The sequence below is a fragment of the Rutilus rutilus genome, assembly GCF_951802725.1.
Source record: "Rutilus rutilus genome assembly, chromosome: 4".
Classification (NCBI taxonomy): domain Eukaryota; kingdom Metazoa; phylum Chordata; class Actinopteri; order Cypriniformes; family Leuciscidae; genus Rutilus; species Rutilus rutilus.
In genome coordinates this window covers 46,804,251-46,823,695 of record NC_140212.1, presented here as the reverse complement: position 1 = coordinate 46,823,695, position 19,445 = coordinate 46,804,251, and the positions used below count along the sequence as shown (strand labels likewise).

The window sequence follows — 19,445 nt, the reverse complement described above, 5'->3', positions numbered from 1 at the left end:
ATGATTCCAGCTCTTAGCAGCCGTTGGATCTCATTTGACATTTGAACTTTCTGCTGCACAGGTTTAATGTTGTGGTCCACTTGCACCTTATGTACGAATCCTTTTACACACTCACTTTGCACATTTAAGTGTTCATCTGCCCAATTGAGCACCCGTGTTGTCGCTTGGATTGCATGCTGTGCATATCATCAACGTCTTGCGATGCTATGTGATAGTTCAGTGCTCTGATTAGATCCAGTCCCAAGAGAGGTACTCCTTTCTCCACAATGTATAAATTTGTGTCAGCTGTAATGCCATTACGAGTCACTGGAGCAGTCATACAACCCAGTACAGGCAAGGGCTGTTTGGAATAAATTACCAGTTGAGCTTTGGGCAGAAGCAATTGAGTAGATGTGAAATGATTCTCGTACAAGGATTGTGGAAGAATTGACATGCGTTTCCACTTTGTGCACAAAGAGCCTTGTGGTGTTGATATGTCATCTTCACTGTAAATCTTATCATCCACTGAAGTGTTCAATATTTTTTGCACTGTTTTCGCTTTCAACTGGCGTACTTTTGCATTGACAAAAGGACAGGACAGGACAGCCTCTATCATTATCTAAATGATTATGGGATCCACAGCGATAGCAATGTGTACTTGGTTTTGGCGCTTTAGAATCTTCACGTCTCTTTATTTGTGCAGAGCGTTTTATGGTGTTTCCACTGACCTTTATTCGCTGAAACAGCTTGCACAGCATTCTGTGGTTGGTTTCCGCTTGCGTCCCTACCGGAGAGAAGGGAAGCATAATGCTTTTAAACTGCAGTACTACAGTACATTTGAGTAAAGTATACTAGTGTACAGCTGCAGTTCTGTGTATTATTATTATCTGTGGTTGGTTTCCGCTTACGTCCCTACCGGAAAGAAATTTACAGTAGTAACAATAAATATCATATTTTAATTATATGGGCTGGGTTTCCCGAAACCTTCTTAATGCTACGTTGCTCTTAAGTTACACCTTAAGCTGTACCTTATCGTTAATACGTGTTTCTCGAAACGTTCTTAGTTAAGTATACCTTCTGTAAGTCATACGTTCGGAAGGTTGGTTTCCGCTTGCGTCCCTACCGGAGAGAAGTGAAGCATTATGCTTTTAAACTGCAGTACTACAGTACATTTACTAGTGTGTACTGAGCACTTCCTGCTCAGCTACTGTTCGGACGCTCTTGCTTACTGCTCCGCGCTTTGCTCTATCGCTTTTACATTTTATCTCCTATTTTTTCTATTTTTGATTTCCTTTATTTTATTTCCTTTTATCACCTAATTTTAACTTCAGCAAATCAGCACAGTGCTCATACGACAAAGTTTGGATTACTACAAAAACTGAGAATTCTTTTACCCGACCAGCTTACATACCGGGAAAGGAAAACACAACTGCCTACAAGGATAAGAGAAAATGCCTCTTCTGGAATCTACTTGCTGCACTAACTGCCACAGACTTTTACAAAGGATTGCAGTTCTAGAAACAAAGTTATTTACGGGACCACCAAACCAGACGGAGCACACAACAGAGCTTCGTCATGGACACCCTCAGCATACCGGTGAGTCCCATGAAACTAGTACTCCTCGGCAGGTAGAGAAACAAGCCGATCGACTTACTAATCGATGGCACAAACAGGGAGCGAGACCCAAAGGCACTCGAGACATCAGATTGTCACGAGCATCACATATTACCGCAGTAGCATCCTCTACCCCAGATACAGCTCTGACAAGGATTGCAAACACTGGCCTCCTACCACCGCCTATACATCTTGAGAACAGATTTGAAGCACTAATGAATGTAAATGAGGAATCCACAAATGTGATGAATGTGATCGAACACAGACTGAATAGGCCAGTAGCTAACACTGATGCTAACTGGCGCTCAAGGTCGAGCAGACAGCGGCACTCAGCTCAGAGCGCAGCCGAGCCCAGGACTCTGATAGTGGGGGACTCCATAATCAGAAACATTAGCAGCAGGGATACAACTACGTGCTGCCTTCCACAAGCAACAACTTCTGATATAAACAGGGAACTTCAGAACATTCTGATGAAACATAAGACTGCTAATCGACTCATCATACATGTGGGGAAGAATGATATTCATAAAGAGCAGTCAGAACTCCTTAAGAAGGATTTCAATGAACTTTTTGAAACACTTAAAAGACTGAAAGTTGAAACATTCATCAGTGGACCACTACCAGCAAGAGGAACAAACAGGTTTTCACTTAATACATGGCTGCAAAAAACCTGCAATATAAAAGCAGTGAACTTCATTGACAATTTCAATCTTTTCTGGAGTCAACGACAACTGTTTCATCGGGACGGCCATCACCCAAACAAACTTGGTTCAAGAGTGTTAAAGGACAATATCTACTTCTCCCTAAATCATCCTTCTGCGGTTTGTGCCAATCCACTCAATCTGAATGGCACACACACACCTGGACACAGTATGAATGACCACGGGACTTCACTTCAGCAGCAAAATGGACATGATAACACCACTCCGCCACAACAACCTCTGCTCACGGACACAATCTCAGCTGAGCCCTGCACACAGAGCTCACCACAGACAGCCATATCAGAACTGCTTGAAGATTCAGCACCCAAGGACGACTTCCTGGAAAACAGCCAGGGAAGCCAGGACAGCATATTACAGCCTCCTATAACACCGGAGCAACAGCCCCTTTCACCAGACACTTTCTCCCTCTCGCCTGCAACGCCACTACTGTGCTTCTCACAGAAAATGGAAGAACTGGTGCATGCTGGAACCAGACTATCCCACTCTTTTGCTGCAAGCCCCCAGATACCAACTAAAAAAAGACAGGCACCACTACCACCAAAGCCTGCGGGCCCAGCTCGCCCTCCCCCTCCTGTGAGAGCTCTTCGGCCTCTGCCACAACGCCAGGGCCCACACCCTCCTCCTTCTGCTCGAGGTGAACCAAAAACAACTGATACCAGCTCTCAGTGATATGTGTCGGGTCCCCGTTTTGATAACAGTAACTTTCTCAAATGTTTACAAAACAAGCGGGAACCCAGTGTGCCTGTATCTTTCTCTATTGCTGTTCTATTACATGATAGAAAGTCTAAGGCCTTCAATAGCCGTGCAGCAAACCCAACTAATCTGGTGCCTATTACACGTCAAACTAATATTGCTGTGGGGAAAAGTAAGTCTGTTAAGTTAGCTCTTTTAAACATTCGCTCACTTAAAAATAAATCACTTCTAGTCAACGACTTAATAACCACAAACAACCTGGATTTTATGCTTCTAAATGAAACCTGGCTAGAAGACAGCTGCAGTGCAACAATCCTCAATGAAGCAGCCCCTCCTAACTTTACTTTTATGAGTGTCTGCAGAGCTGTTAAGAGAGGTGGGGGTCTAGCTGCTCTTTTTAAAGATATCTATCAATGTAAGCAAATATCATTTGGGAATTACCCGTCTTTCGAATATCTGGGTATTGTGTTAAAAGGTGCTCCACGCATTTTACTTATCATTATTTACAGGCCGCCAAAATACTCTCCAGCCTTCACTGAGGACTTTACAGAACTGTTATCAACAATTACCTCAGAGTTTGACTGTTTTGCCATTGCTGGAGATTTTAACATCCATATAGATAATGCAGAAAACAATATGGCAAAAGAAATCAAAACTGTTTTAAAAACTTTTGATCTGACTCAGCATGTACATGGACCCACACACAATCGTGGACACACTCTAGATTTACTTATCAGTAAGGGTCTAAACATTTCATCGATTGTTATTAAGGATGTAGCACTGTCTGATCATTTCTGTATTTTCTTTGATATATTGATCTCTCCTGCCACTGAAGCTAGATCTGTGTCTGTCAAGAAGAGATGCTTAAATGAGAACACTAGTGTCCTATTTATGAAGGCTATATCCTTAACACCAAGCATATCTGCTGACTCTGTTGATTTTCTCCTTGATTCTTTTAACTCAAAAGTTAAAGGTGTAATTGATGATATTGCTCCTGTTAAAGTCAGGAAGAAGAGTGGCAGACAAAAGGCACCTTGGAGAAACTCAACAGCAGTGCAAAATATGAAAAGACAATGCAGAAAAGCAGAGCGCATGTGGCGGAAGACAAAACTTGTAGTCCATTATAACATCTACAAAGACAGCCTTCATGCTTTCAATATGGAACTAGGCAAAGCTAGACAGACTTTCTTCTCAAATATTATAAACAGCAATTTAAACAACACACGCACTCTTTTTGCTACTGTAGAGAGACTGACAAACCCCCCAAGCCAGATTCCCAGTGAAATGCTCTCAGACAGCAAGTGCAGTGAGTTTGCTTCTTTCTTCTCTGAGAAAATCAATAATATCAGAAAGGTGATCAGCACATCCTTGAGTTGCACCGGGGTCAGACAGATCAAACCACCTGAGAAAGTAGTTACTATGTCTGATTTCAAAGAAATTGATGGCAAAATTTTGGAAGAAACCGTACAGCACCTTAAAACATCAACCTGCGCTCTTGACACACTTCCCACATCGTTTTTCAAAAGTGTGTTAAACAGTTTAGAAGCAGATCTTCTAGTAGTGGTAAATGCTTCACTTCTCTCTGGTAGTTTTCCAAACTCCCTAAAAACTGCAGTTGTCAAGCCCCTCCTGAAAAAGAGCAATCTGGATAAGACCATATTAAGCAACTATAGACCGATCTCAAATCTTCCTTTCATAGGCAAGATCATTGAAAAAGTTGTCTTCAATCAGCTGAACAAATTCTTATGCTCGAATGGATACTTTGACAATTTTCAATCTGGTTTCCGACCGCACCACAGCACAGAGACAGCGCTCATAAAGATAATAAACGATATTCGCTTAAATACTGACTCAGGCAAATTATCAGTGCTGGTACTACTCGACCTCAGTGCTGCATTTGACACTGTCGATCACAACATACTTCTGGACAGGCTGGAAAACTGGGTGGGGCTTTCTGGGATAGTCCTAAAATGGTTCAGGTCATACTTAGATGGGAGAGGTTATTATGTGAGTATAGGAGACCATAAGTCTGAGTGGACATCCATGACATGCGGAGTCCCTCAAGGCTCAATTCTTGCACCACTCCTGTTCAACCTGTATATGCTCCCAATGAGCCAAATAATGAGAAAGAACCAAATTGCTTACCACAGCTATGCAGACGACACACAGCTCTACTTAGCCCTATCGCCCAACGATTACAGCCCCATTGACTCCCTGTGCCAATGCATTGATGAAGTCAACAGTTGGATGTGTCAAAACTTTCTTCAGTTAAACAAAGACAAAACTGAAGTCATTGCGTTTGGAAACAAAGATGAAGTTCTCAAGGTGAACGCATACCTTCACTCTAGGGGTCAAACAACTAAACATCAAGTCAGGAATCTTGGTGTGACACTAGAGTCAGACCTTAGTTTCAGTAGTCATGTCAAAGCAATAACTAAATCAGCATACTATCATCTGAAAAATATTGCAAGAATAAGATGCTTTGTTTCCAGACAAGACCTAGAGAAACTTGTTCATGCTTTCATCACCAGCAGGGTGGATTACTGTAATGGACTCCTCACTGGACTTCCCAAAAAGACCATAAGACAGTTGCAGCTCATACAGAACGCTGCCGCCAGGATTCTGAGCAGAACCAGAAAATATGAACATATCACACCAGTCCTCATGTCTTTACACTGGCTCCCAGTTAAATTTAGGATTGATTTTAAAGTATTATTACTGGTATATAAATCATTCAATGGCCTAGGACCTCAATACATTGCAGATATGCTCACTGAATATAAACCCAACAGATCACTCAGATCATTAGGATCATATCAGCTAGAAATACCAAGGGTTCACTCTAAGCATGGCGAGTCTGCTTTTAGCTATTATGCCAGCCACAGCTGGAACCAGCTTCCAGAGGAGATCAGACGTGCTCCTACAGTAGTCACATTCAAATCCAGACTCAAAACACATCTGTTTAACTATGCATTTACTGAATGAGCACTGTGCCAATGTTCGTCCGACTGTTTGTACTGTATTTTATTTTGTATTCTTCTAAACTGTTTTAATTATTCTTATTTCTTTTTATTATTTTAATTTCTTCTATGTAAAGCACTTTGAATTGCCATTGTGTATGAAATGTGCTATATAAATAAACTTGCCTTGCCTTGCCTTGCCTTGCCTTGCCTAGTGTACAGCTGCAGTTCTGTGCATTATTATTATCTTACACTTCACACAGTCACAACAGGGAGAAAACGCCTCCTTTCAGCTCAGACTTGTGCATAAAATACTGTAACCGTTTAATGTAGGGTACAAGGGGGCTAGAGGCACACCTTAAGAAAAATTTGCTTTTCTCTACTCCCATAGTGTATGATTGAAGAAAATATATATATATACTTTTATTGAACATTGATGGAGAAACAGATTTTGTGTGAAAACAAATCATAAAAATGTATGTATGTATGTACGTATGTATGAGGTGGTGAGGGGGGATTTTTACCCCACAGACACATGGGGTAAAACCAGCAAAAGAGATATAATAATATCTCAAATAACAGCTAAAATAATATATTTTGATAAATAAATTAATGAATTCATTAAAATATTCATTTAAAAAAAAAGAACAAAATTATTTTAAAATATAAAGATTTTGGAAAGCATTGAATGAGATCCCACAATAATTTAATATAGTTTTACAGTAGTAACAATAAATATGATATTTTAATGATATGATATGATTAATATCATATTTTTAATACTGCTTTTAACCGATAGGAGTTTTTAATATTTTTTATATTGCAATAAGTTCACAGTTACTGTCCAAATGAATGTAGAAACAACTTTAAGTCAGTATATTTCAAATATTGGTTTAATGCCATCTTTTTATAAATGAAGGCCAGTATCACTGATACTAATTCAGCTACTGATGTCTCTATGATAATTGATTTTTTTAAACATTATAGACATTCATCTTTACACTATAACTGAAAGCTATCGATTTCAACATTTATTAGGCTTTAAATAAAATATCAACTTTTAATGTGAGTGAATTTAAAACAATTTTCTCATAAACCCAAACCTAATGTCACATTAGCCTGTGCCCTTCCTACCTGTCTAACAGGAAATATACAGAAATTGAATAAAGTTATCAAACACTTTACAGTCTTCACTGCATAAATCATAAATTAAATATAAATTAATCCTTATTAAATCTACAATTTTCTCTGCTACAACAATCTCCGTTACCTTTGTTCTTTGATTAACATTAATGACATCGCATCGACGGGTTTATTAGGCTGAACGTGTAAACAGGTAAACCAAACATGCAGTGCAAACGTGTGTTTGAAGTGTCGAAACAGGTGAAAAGAACGTGCTCTTTCCTTAGTGTTCTCAAAATTGCATGTCGAAAGTGTGTGCTCACTTTTTTTAGGGCCTGAGTCTGTCATGTTTTTGTCCTATAGCACAAATAAATACAACAGAGCAAACATTTACAAATTCAGTTCAAATGAAATAAACAGTTATTTTAAAGGGATACTCCACTTTTTTGGAAATAGGCTCATTTTACAACGCCCCCAGAGTTAAACAGTTGAGTTTTACCGTTTTCGAATCCATTCAGCCGATCTCCGGGTCTGGCGGTACCACTTTTAGCATAGCTTAGCATAGATCATTGAATCGGACAAGACCATTAGCATCTCTCTCAGAAAAATGAACAAAGAGTTTTAATATTTTTCCTATTTAAAACTTGACTCTTCTGTAGTTACATCGTGTACATCGTGTATGACGCAGCGCCTGCTGCCTGATAATAGGCTGGGGACTATTATCAGGCACTGCGTCATATCATTACGCCCCTTTGGCCCTTAAGACAGCCACTATTACACCAGTTCTTAAAAAGCCCGGCTCTGATCCTGAAGATTGATCTACCTATAGGCCTATCGCCAATCTACCTTTTCTGGCTAAGGTCCTCGAACGGGTCATTGTTGGCCAGCTACAGCAATATCTGTACACATATTTATGTCTTTATGTTGTTACTACATTATTTTGGAGATTTAATGTGAAAGTATTACGACATCAAAATATATTAAAAACTTTGTTTATCACGATTACCAAAAAATGACCAAAAATCCCCCTAAAATTATTAGTTTATTTTTAAACCGATTGACAGCACTTATACTCTGCTCTTTTTTTGTATTTTTGGAAAGTGTCTGATAACATATGATTCATTGTATTTTTGGAAAGTGTCTGATAACATATGATTCATTATAAACGTGTGTTCTTGTCCAACAGCTGTAAGTCAGTAAAGGATAATGGCATCTGTTGAACAGCATGATGATAACACACTAGATGAGCCTGAAAAAAAAAAACTAAAAGAAGGTAATAGTGATAAAAGAAAAAAAATATCTCTGAATAGAAAAGTTGCGATTAAGCAATGTAATTAATCTCTCTATCTCTATTCCAGGCCAGATGAGCAGCAATGCTCACACTGCAGTCAGTGTTGATGTGAAAGCTGAAACAGGAGCAACTGTAAATGCTCCTGTACTCACTGATAACACCTTCACAGGCCCAATGTTCTTCAACTGCAGCATAAACACTGCAGGACATGGTAATATATATATATACACATGACTTTATGACTATGAATATATATAATGACTATAATACAATTAATATATTACAAATATAATATAATAAATTGTAATGTTTAAAAAGACACAATAACTGCTTTCTGAGACACACTGCTTATGAACAATCATAAATGAAATAATGCTCAGTAGTTTGTGAATCCTATTCTTAAGGAAGTTTAGTGTGTCGCCATATTGTTCAGAAATGCTTTAGGTACTTGTCACTTTATTCTTCTGTGTAACTGTATCTATTGTCTCTTTCCTTTGTATAAATGTACTCATTTTCTCTTTCCTCACAGAGCCACAAAAAACCTTAGTGACGGAGACACCAGAGAAACAGTTAGAAGGTGCAACCATCATTTCTTCATTATAGAGGTCTTAAACGATTTACACATGATGGATGTATTTACTGTATGAATTCAGAGAAATTTCATGTAGCTTTTCAGTTGCAAAACTATTTTTGATAAAGTTGTGGGGCACAGCTGTGTGTGTGTGTGTGTGTGTGTGTGTGTGTGTGTGTGTGCGTGCGTGTGTGTCTAGAACTACTTTAGCTGTGCATTTCCTGAAAAATAATTGCACACCTTAGAAAATTTGTCAGCCAGTCAGAATCGAGCATTCAACAGCCTCCGTAGTGCAATTACATTTAAAGTACATGCATTTAATTAACATTTAACTTTAGCCCTAACTGTTGCCCAACCCTTGACCCAAAAGCTAACTCTGACCCCAATAATCCTAACCCTTAACCAAACCCATAACTGTTACGACTGCTCCGAGACACGAAGGTTGAGGATCCAAATGCAGCTTTTATTTAAGGGACAATCCAAAGACGAAATCCATTGTACAGGCAATGGGTCAAAACACAAGTAGACAGTCCAAACAAACAAACAAAAACAAAAACAAAAACAAAACAGGCAGGGGTCAGAGGCAAGAGAGTAATCCATGGAACAGGCAAAAAATCCAAAAACCAAGAGACAACAAAACCAGGGAAAAACGCTCAGAAGTGCAGTGCAACAACATACAAAACTTCGCAGTGTGTGAATGAGTGAACATATAAATAGGCTGAGACTAACAGGGTGAGGAGATACAGGTGAAGAGACACAGGTGAATGCAATCAGAAATGATGTGTCCGGGCAGTGAGTTATGGGAAATGTAGTTAGTGAGTGAAACATGATAGTCTGGTGTGGAGTGCCCTCTGGTGGCTTTCAAGGGCACACCAGCTGGTGACCGTTACAATAACACTGTGAAATGTGGGAATCATTTTTGCCTGTAATTTAATTTGCTTACATTATTTTTAAACAGAGAATTTGCAGAAGTTTTTGGAAAAACACAAATCCAACATGCAGAAGAAAGCAGAACGTATATTTGAGGGCAAAAAGGAAAATGAAGCAGATCTCAAAGCTGTTTACACAGAACTGTTCATCACAGAGGGAGATATGGCAGATGTCAATCAGGAACATGAGGTTCTGAAGATGGATGATGCTTTCAAGAAAAAACAAACATTGGACAAACCCATCAAATGCAATGATATATTTACTGAATTGAAGAATGAGGAAAAGATTGTGCTGACAAAGGGCATCGCTGGCGTTGGAAAAACTGTCTCTGTGCAGAAGTTCATCCTGGACTGGGCAGAAGGAGACGCCAATCAGAATATAGACTGTGTGTTCCTGCTTCCATTCAGAGAGATTAACTTGATGGAAAATAAAGAGTTGAGACTCCATGAGCTTCTGCTGGAATTTTATCCTGACCTAAAGGACCTGGAGAAATCAAAGTTATATAAGGAATGCAAGCTAGCATTTATATTTGATGGACTTGATGAGAGTCGGTTGTCTTTGGATTTTAATAATAGATCATTAAACACTGTTGAGAAAGAATCATCTTTAGATGTGCTGTTTACAAGTCTGGTCAAAGGGACTCTGCTTCCGTCAGCTCTCGTCTGGGTGACCTCACGACCAGCAGCAGCCAATCAGATCCCTCCTGAGTATGTGGGTTTGATCACAGAGGTGCGAGGATTCACTGACCAGCAGAAGGAGGAATACTTCAGAAAGAGAATCACAGATGAGACTGCGGCCTCCAGAATCATCTCGCACATTAAGACGTCTCGTAGTCTCTACATCATGTGCCACATTCCCGTGTTCTGCTGGATCACAGCCACAGTCCTTCAGGATATCCTCATCAAGAACAATGCAGAGAACATCAGCACAACACTCACTGAAATGTACATTCACTTCCTGCTGATACAGATGAACATGAAGAGCCAGAAGTACGATAGAAAAACAGAAAGACAACGTTCAAAGCTCTTACATTCAAATAGAGAAATGATATTAAAGTTGGCCAAGCTAGCGTTTAAACAGCTGAAGAAGGAAAACATTGTGTTCTATGAGGAAGATCTGAAATCATGTGGTATTGATGTGAGTGAACACACAGAGTTCACAGGAATGATCGCTGAGATCTTTAAGAAGGAAGATGTTCTTCATGAGTCAAAGATCTTCTGCTTTGTGCATCTGAGTGTTCAAGAGTTTCTTGCTGCAGTGCATGTGTTCCTCTGTTACCTGAACAAGAACATGCAGGAGCTTCAGTTTTTCTTTGATGAACCCAAGAAGATGCAGTGGCTTCAGTTTTTCTTTGGTAAACCCAAACGAGATGTCACATTACATGAGCTACTGCAAAAGGCTGTTGGTAAAGCCATGGAGAGTAAGAGAGGACATCTGGACCTCTTCCTGCGGTTTCTGATGGGCATTTCACTGGAATCCAGTCAGAAACGCCTCAAAGGCCTGCTCAAAGACACTGAAGACACCACAGACACTGAAGACACCACAGAGAGCATCAGACAAACAACTGAATACATTAAACAAGCACTACAGTGTAACATCTCAGATGAAGCTTTAGTCAACCTATTTTACTGCTTACTTGAGCTCAAAGAGAATTCATTATATGAGGAAATCCAGAGATACCTCGGTCCAGATGATCATCCAGGAAAGGGACTCTCCTCTTCGATGTGCACAGTGCTGGCCTACACACTGCTGACGTCAGAGAAGGTGCTGGACGAGCTCAACCCAAAGAGGTTCACTTCATCACCAGCAGACTACGAGAGACTCGTTCCAGCTGTGAGATGCTGCAGAAAAGCCCTGTGAGTAATTACACAATTTCACAACAATTAAAAGTTAACATACAGTTGGAAATATCTTGTTGTTCACACTGTCAACTCAACATACTCAGGTTTTACTTTCACATTCGCTGATTCACTGTGTTCAAAAGTGTGTATGAAAAGGTGTCTCATATCTATGGCTTGCAGATTATTTCCCCTGTGTGAACTGTAGTATGAATGAACCAGTGGTGTTTTCTCTAAACAGAAAAAGAAAATATAAAAGAAATATAATGAAAAAATAATCAACAGCAAAAAAATCAGGGTTCCCACAATCTAAAAATGCTAAATTTACTTTCTAGTTTTTTTGCATCAACACACAGATGCTAAACATGATCATTTCTAAATCTTAGCCTCTTGTTTAGCGTTTAAACACATTATCAACTTCCCTCTTTTTCATATGAATAAAGGTCAAAATGACATTTAAATTACTTTGAGAAATTGTAAAGGTTCAGGAGGCAATAGCCTATGTGAGATGTAGCTGGCGGTTAAAATTGAAAAAAACTCCAACAAATGTCATGACCAAATTATACTCCAATAAATCATTTTCATGAAGACAAAATGATCATGCCCTTTGTCTCAGTGGAGGTTTGACATGAAATGTTTCTCAATTCTCATTAAAAGCAATGTGTTAAAACCACGTCACTGGGACATTTTAAAATGCTCTATGTGGCGTAATGTACTAAAACAACAACCAGGGAAAACTATTATCTCGGATATTTTCTTGTCATCAACACCATCTACTCCTAAGATGACGACACCGTAAACAGAGTGGAAAAACAATATTTTTATGTTGTTTTCTCCCGCATGGAAAACTGTTATAAAGAAAATGCTTACCTTGTCTGCATCTGCATGTCTGTAAATAGTATCATTTATTAACAAGGTGTATATTAAATCTTTATTTAAATTTAAATTAATTACATTGTAATTAATTAAGCCACATTAAGAATTGTCTTTAAATAGCCGAAGAGAGGGCCCATCACGCCTCTCTTCATCAGTTTGCGCTGGCTGTCTACAGCTGCTCGCATTAAATTCAAGACACTGATGTTTGCCTACAGAACAACCACTGGCTCTGCACCCCTATACCTAAACTCAATACTTCAGACTTATGCGCCCTCCAGAAGCTTTCGGGTGAACGGTGCCTTGACGTGCCATCCCAAAGAGTCACAAAATCACTTTCACAGACCTTTACCTGGACTGTTCCAAGCTGGTGGAATGACCTGCCCAACTCAAGCTGGATCTGGAGTCATTTTCAAGAAAAGATGTATCTTGTTCATCAACACTTGACCCATTAATACTAGCACTTAATTACTTTATTTTATGCTTTTCTATTCTATTGCTTCTCTATTTAAAAGAAAAAGAAAACTTGCACTTTGCTTGACTAACTGGGACACAGCACTCACAAACTGTTGCCCTCTTGTTGGTTCGATTGCTTTTATTGTTCTTATTTAGAAGATGCTCTAGATAAAAGCGTCTGCTAAATGATTAAATGTTAATGTGAAACTTGCTCACTTTAACCAATGACAAGACACATGGCAGGATCACATGACAAACAGGGAATCACATGACAAGACACAGAAACATGACAATGACAAAACATGACACTTTCTCAAGTCCTCTGATCATTTTCTTACCAAGGGTCACTTTGTGGCTCTAAATGACTGTTTTTGGAAAAGGGAATAGTCAGAGGAAAATCCTCGGAGGAATCTCAGAATTTGTTGGATCATCCTCAAACATGAGACATAACTTCTTTAGACTGGCTTTTGGGCAAATTGTATGTCTAGGTGGCGCTGGTGTATTTATCATTGTTTTATTCTATAAGAAAAGTTTTTTTATCCATTTTATCATACTTCATCTATTGTAACCTTTTTTTAAAACATAAATTCCATTCCATTCTCCGAGCAGAATCAGTTTCTGTTCTTGCGTTCCTTCTGTATTATTATTTAAATAACTTTTTTTAAATGTAGCCTAGTTTATAATAATAATAATAATATTTAGGCTATAATAATAATATCTCTCTTTTCTTATGTAACGCCATGCCAGCTTCTATGGATGTATAGCTTATTCAGGTTTATTTATTTTAAATAAAACTAGGCTAAATAAGTTAACAAATTAAACAAATTAATTTAAAGTGAAAAAAGCCAACATTTCTCATTCGACACAAATCCAAATTATTTGTTTCATTATTTGCGAATCCTCCTAAACTTTTTATATTTTTCAAATATAAACTTGGTAACACTTTACTTGAAGGGGTGTGCATAAGACTGACATGACACTTTTATAATCATGACATGACACATGTCATGAATATGAAGGAGGTTTTATGCATGTTTATGACAACTGTCATTAAGTGTCATTCGCTCAATTATGACATTTTTAAAGGTGCCTTGTGTAAAAATAAATAAATTCATACTCCACATTCCATACCAGATGGGGGCAGTATACCTCCAGAAAGTGAGTTGGTCTACTCTAGAGTATGAATATCTTCAAGCTACTCCCCTTCACCTTGACCAGTAAATATGTTCATATTCGTTTTGTTCATATTACATTTTTATTGTTAGTTTGAATTACATTAATTTGACAGACAGCATTCACTGATGTTGACCAAGCTAGCGCCAGCGTAACCAGAGCTTCCAACTCTCACGCATTAACCGTGAGACACGCAAACACTTTTCACACACTCTCACCCCACACATCAATTTTCTCACGCACAGAAAAATCGCGAAGCAAAGAGGACACGGAGACCGACAGACTAGAGAGAGCAGGTTAGTTATGATATAAAAAAAATCTCAGCTCTCAGATTCTGTCAATTTTATCACGCAATTCAAACAATAAATACCATTTTGGCGCTTGTAAATGTTACACGACAGATCCCTAGCACACGTAAACCGAACATCTCTACTAGCTAATAATAGTAAAAAAACACGAACACTGAAAGATACAGTAGCGTTAGGCTACAACTTACCAAAATGTATTCCTCATACATAATATCGACCAATCAGTGTTTTTTATCAGCGTGAAGAGGTCAATAACACAGCTGGAGAACAATTATGTCAGATTTACCTCAGGAAAGCCATTTAATATACATAATATAGGTCACGTAGAGAGCAATAGAGATTGTGCTATGTGTACTATATTACAATACTGTATTTATGAACGTTATATACGTTTATCGAACAGCCTTCGATACATTTCTATGTTATAACTTCCCGAAAATCTACACAAACATATAAAACAAACTTCTAACGAAATACTAACAGCATCTTACTTACCAATCCAAAAGAAATGTTGCAAGTTCGGAGTCAAACCTCATTTTTTTCATGTCCATTAGTTGTCTCCAGCGATGGAAAGCAGTGCCAATGTTTACTCTGGTTCTGTTCCTTTTTTATCAGATTTTATTTGAATGTAGTAGTGGGCTGTAGGCTACTTTCCACACGACTAACATCAGGTTCAAGTACGCCCACAAGCCGTGCGAGTTATTCGTGTACTGCATGTTTGGCTGGTGGTTATGTTGCCCGCATACCGCCTCCCATGGCCGAAACTGGTATTACGACACCTGTCGGGCTGTGGCTAGTAATGCTAATGCTAATTTAGGTTGATATCTCTGCAACACTATAACTTGACATTTTTTTAATGACATCATCGCCCTCATTTCTTCTCATTCTTTTGATGCGTGTAGCTCATTTTTTTGGATATTTTTACCTCAATTTTTACACATGGCACCTTTAATGCAAATATGACATTGTTTGAGATGTCTTTGTTATGGCAACTTGACATAAACCAATACATCATAACCTGTCAGTGTCTTGGTAATGACAACTTGACATTACCAAGACAACATAAATTGTCATAAATATGTCATAAACATGACATAGCAGATTAATTATCAAACTTAAGAAACCACTTAGCTTTATGGGTTAACATTACATTAAACTGTCATGTGATTGGTTTTGACATTGGCTGTCATGAGGCCATTATAACATGTCATGAATATTTTTCTTGACCTCAACTACATTGGTACAAATTGAATTTGGGGGTATTTTGTAATTTAAAAATACATTCAAATGTAGGCGCGCTCATAATCCGCCGGCGCGACCACAACATTGTCCAACATCAAATGGCAAACGTAATGCAAGCGGAACGAAACTGCTCGTTATTGTGTGGTTGAAGGACCGTTCATCAGTTTGGACCAGTGCAGCGCGAGCCGATCGTGATCATGCGACACTGTTACTATAGCGCTAATAAGAGATCCAGTAAAGAAAGCGTTTGAATTCGCCACAGAAGTAATAACATCGCTTCGACTCCTGCGAGATCTAGTGAGAAACATTCAGATTTCTCCGTTATTAACGGATCAAACAGCACTGACGTGGAAACCAGGAATAAACATTGTGCCATGAATGAACTATCCAGCATCCACAGATCAGCAACATTCACCATGGATTTACCGTAGTAACACTCACTGCAACCATGTAAGTTTGGCAGGAATAGTAGGCTACAATGCCTTCAAGTAACATTACGTCGGTTTTATTTTGACAATGTTATGAATACAATTGCTGCCCTCAAATGTTAATCATTCTGAACTAAAATAAACCTTTGTTTATAACTACTACAATATTTTTTCCAAGGAGCTGTTTTGTTTTATATGCTCCTAGAGTCAATTATAGCTCCAGAATTGCTCAAAGTAAAAAAATGTCAGACTTTATGATGTTAGTTTTAATTTAAAAAAAAAGATAAAAAAAAATTAAATCCAGGAAATTTCTCTGGTATTTCTTTCTTTTTGCTGTATCAAAAATGTACCAAACCGAACCGTGACACAAGTGTATCATATCGAACCGTGAATTTTGTGAACAGTTACACCCCTACTGTTTACACAACAGCTGATGTGAGAGTAAGTGTAACATAAAGCAATTTGGCAAACGTGTTAATCTCTTGTTGCATGGGATTAAACATGAAATTTCTGTTTAATAAAGCACTCAGAAATGTGTCATTTGCATTTGTATGTGTGTGTGCCTGCCCAACCAATTTGATTTTGGTTCAAATTTTCAAAGCCCTCTTCATCGCTGGTCCCGTCCAGCTCAAAGCCCTCATCGCTGGTCCTGCCCAGCACAAAGCCCTCTTCACCGCTGGTTCCGTCCAGCACTGAGTCTTCTCCGCTGGTCCCGTCCAGCACAAAGCCCTCTTCATCGCTGGTCCCGTCCAGCACAAAGCCCTCTTCATCGCTGGTCCCATCCAGCACAAAGCCCTCTTCATCGCTGGTCCCGTCCAGCACAAAGCCCTCATTGCTGGTCCCGTCCAGCACAAAGCCCTCATCGCTGGTCCCGTCCAGCTCAAAGCCCTCATTGCTGGTCCCGTCCAGCTCAAAGCCCTCTTCACCACTGGTTCCACCCAGCTCAAAGCCCTCTTCATCGCTGGTCCTGTCCAGCTCAGAGCCCTCTTCATCGCTGGTCCTGTCCAGCTCAGAGCCCTCTTCGCCGCTGGTTCCGTCCAGCTCAGAGCCCTCTTCGCCGCTGGTTCCGTCCAGCTTAAAGTTCTCTTCATCGCTGGTCCTGCCCAGCACAGAGCCCTCATCGCTGCCCAGCACAGAGCCCTCATCGCTGCCCAGCACAGAGCCCTCATCGCCGCCCGGCACAGAGCCCTCATCGCCGCCCAGCACAGAGCCCTCATCGCCGCCCAGCACAGAGCCCTCATCGCCGCCCAGCCCAGAGCCTTCACCGCTGGTCCTGTCCAGCTCAGAGCCCTCTTCGCCGCTGGTTCCATCCAGCTCAGAGCCCTCTTCGCCGCTGGTTCCGTCCAGCTTAAAGTTCTCTTCATCGCTGGTCCTGCCCAGCACAGAGCCCTCATCGCTTCCCAGCACAGAGCCCTCATCGCTGCCCAGCACAGAGCCCTCATCGCCGCCCGGCACAGAGCCCTCATCGCCGCCCGGCACAGAGCCCTCATCGCCGCCCAGCACAGAGCCCTCATCGCCGCCCAGCCCAGAGCCTTCACCGCTGGTCCCATCCAGCCCAGAGCCTTCACCGCTGGTCCCGTCCAGCATAGAGCCCTCTTCGCCGCTGGTCCTGCACAGCTCAGAGACTTCTTCGCCCCTGGTCCTGTCCAGCCCAGAGCCGCCTTCGCCCCGTCTCATCCAGCCTTGAACCAGAGCCTGATAATTTCCCCAAGAAATTTTTTTTTTTGGGGGGGGGGGGGGCTATAAGTCCTCTGGGGGGACCGTGGAGGCCTCACCGACACGGTTCCCAATGCCGTCCTGGCCACCTGAAGGGCCTTCTCCGCCGTGGCCGCCCGAAGGGTCTTCACCGCCATGGCCACCCGAAGGGTCTTCACCGCCATGGCCGCCCGAAGGGTCTTAGCTTAGGGTCAAAAATATATTGATTATCATGTTACTTCAAATGTTTCCATTCGTTATGATGATATGAAATGAGATAATAGTAAAAACATGAAGCCGTTTGGTGCGTTTTGCTTTTCAAACGCGATCGCAATACAAAATATGATACATTCAAACGCGATCGCTTTGCAAAATATGATACATTCAAACACGATCACGATCCAAAATATGATACATTCAAACACGATTGCGCTCAAATACAAAACATTATGGTTACCATATACATATCTACGTTTGAGCAGATATCCACAAACACAGTAACAGTAAACACGGGTCTAAATATTATAATATTCACCATATATCTAGCAACAGTTCAACTGCAATGTGAAATTTATGCAACAATAACAAACTAATATGTAAGAATTTCTTTCCTTACATCTTTCTTGTCTTCAAATCGCGTTCTTCTTCTTCTGAGGTAAATCCAATGTAAGCTCAGGCTCTTCTTTCAAACTCGACGAAAAGCAGAGACTTGTGAAGTGTTTTGATGTTTTGTTTTTGAGGTAATGAGCGCGAGCGCGTTCCATGTGGAGATTTGCATGTGAATCTTTTTTGCGCTCGTGGGCGTGGTCAAATTAAAAATAATTAGGAAGCGTTTGAGAAGCTGGACATCTTGTTGGTTTTATACAAATTACTTAAACAGAGAATATTTGTTTACAGTTTGAATCCGATCATTTAAAAGTACACACTTAAATGTTTATAAAGGTATATGGCTCATAAATGTGTGACAAGTATTCGCTGAGTTTTGTTTCAGTTTATAGACTGTCACATCCACCGTCTGTCTTCCTCATCTGTCTTTGCACTACACTCCCCATAATCCTCCTTGGCGCACACCTGCACTCACTCTCCTCTCTCTCCTCTAAGTAATTATCATCATCACCTGTACCTCGTCTTCTCACCCCTTTATATTCAGCACTCAACCTTCAGTCATTGTCTGGTCTCGTCAATACACGTCTCTGTCATTGACACACAGACTCACCTCTTGTCATCCGGATACTTACCTGCTTTCATCTTCAGCCTGGTTCTTCTGCCATCTGCCATCTGCCATCTGCCATCTGCCATCTGCCATCTGCCATCTGCCATCTGCCATCTGCCATCATCACCTGCAATAGAGACATTATTATCATTGAGTTAAGTTACATTGTTTATCAGTTATCTGCATACTTACCATTCTCCACTGGATCCGTTCCGTTCTGCAAATAAAGCACTAAAAACTTACCTTCTTTTCTGCTTCCTGTACGAGACCTGACAGAAGACCAGACCAAGATGCAGAATCCTTCGGATTCCAGAATGAGTCAGTTCTATTTATTATT

The 19,445-nt window shown here is 40.2% G+C and overlaps 1 protein-coding gene across 2 annotated transcripts in view; it reads left to right on the top strand.

Moving 5' to 3' along the window:
- LOC311289535 (NACHT, LRR and PYD domains-containing protein 3-like) overlaps positions 1 to 19,445 on the top strand; it is a 128,389-nt gene that overhangs the window by 9,593 nt on the left and 99,351 nt on the right. For both annotated transcript variants that reach the window (XM_084407612.1, XM_084407613.1), the window contains exons 2-5: positions 8,277 to 8,363; positions 8,449 to 8,592; positions 8,911 to 8,958; positions 9,911 to 11,738. In XM_084407612.1, coding sequence (XP_084263738.1) covers positions 8,297 to 8,363; positions 8,449 to 8,592; positions 8,911 to 8,958; positions 9,911 to 11,738 — 2,087 coding nt within the window. In that variant the 5' untranslated portion in view covers positions 8,277 to 8,296. The remainder of the gene's footprint in view (positions 1 to 8,276; positions 8,364 to 8,448; positions 8,593 to 8,910; positions 8,959 to 9,910; positions 11,739 to 19,445) is intronic.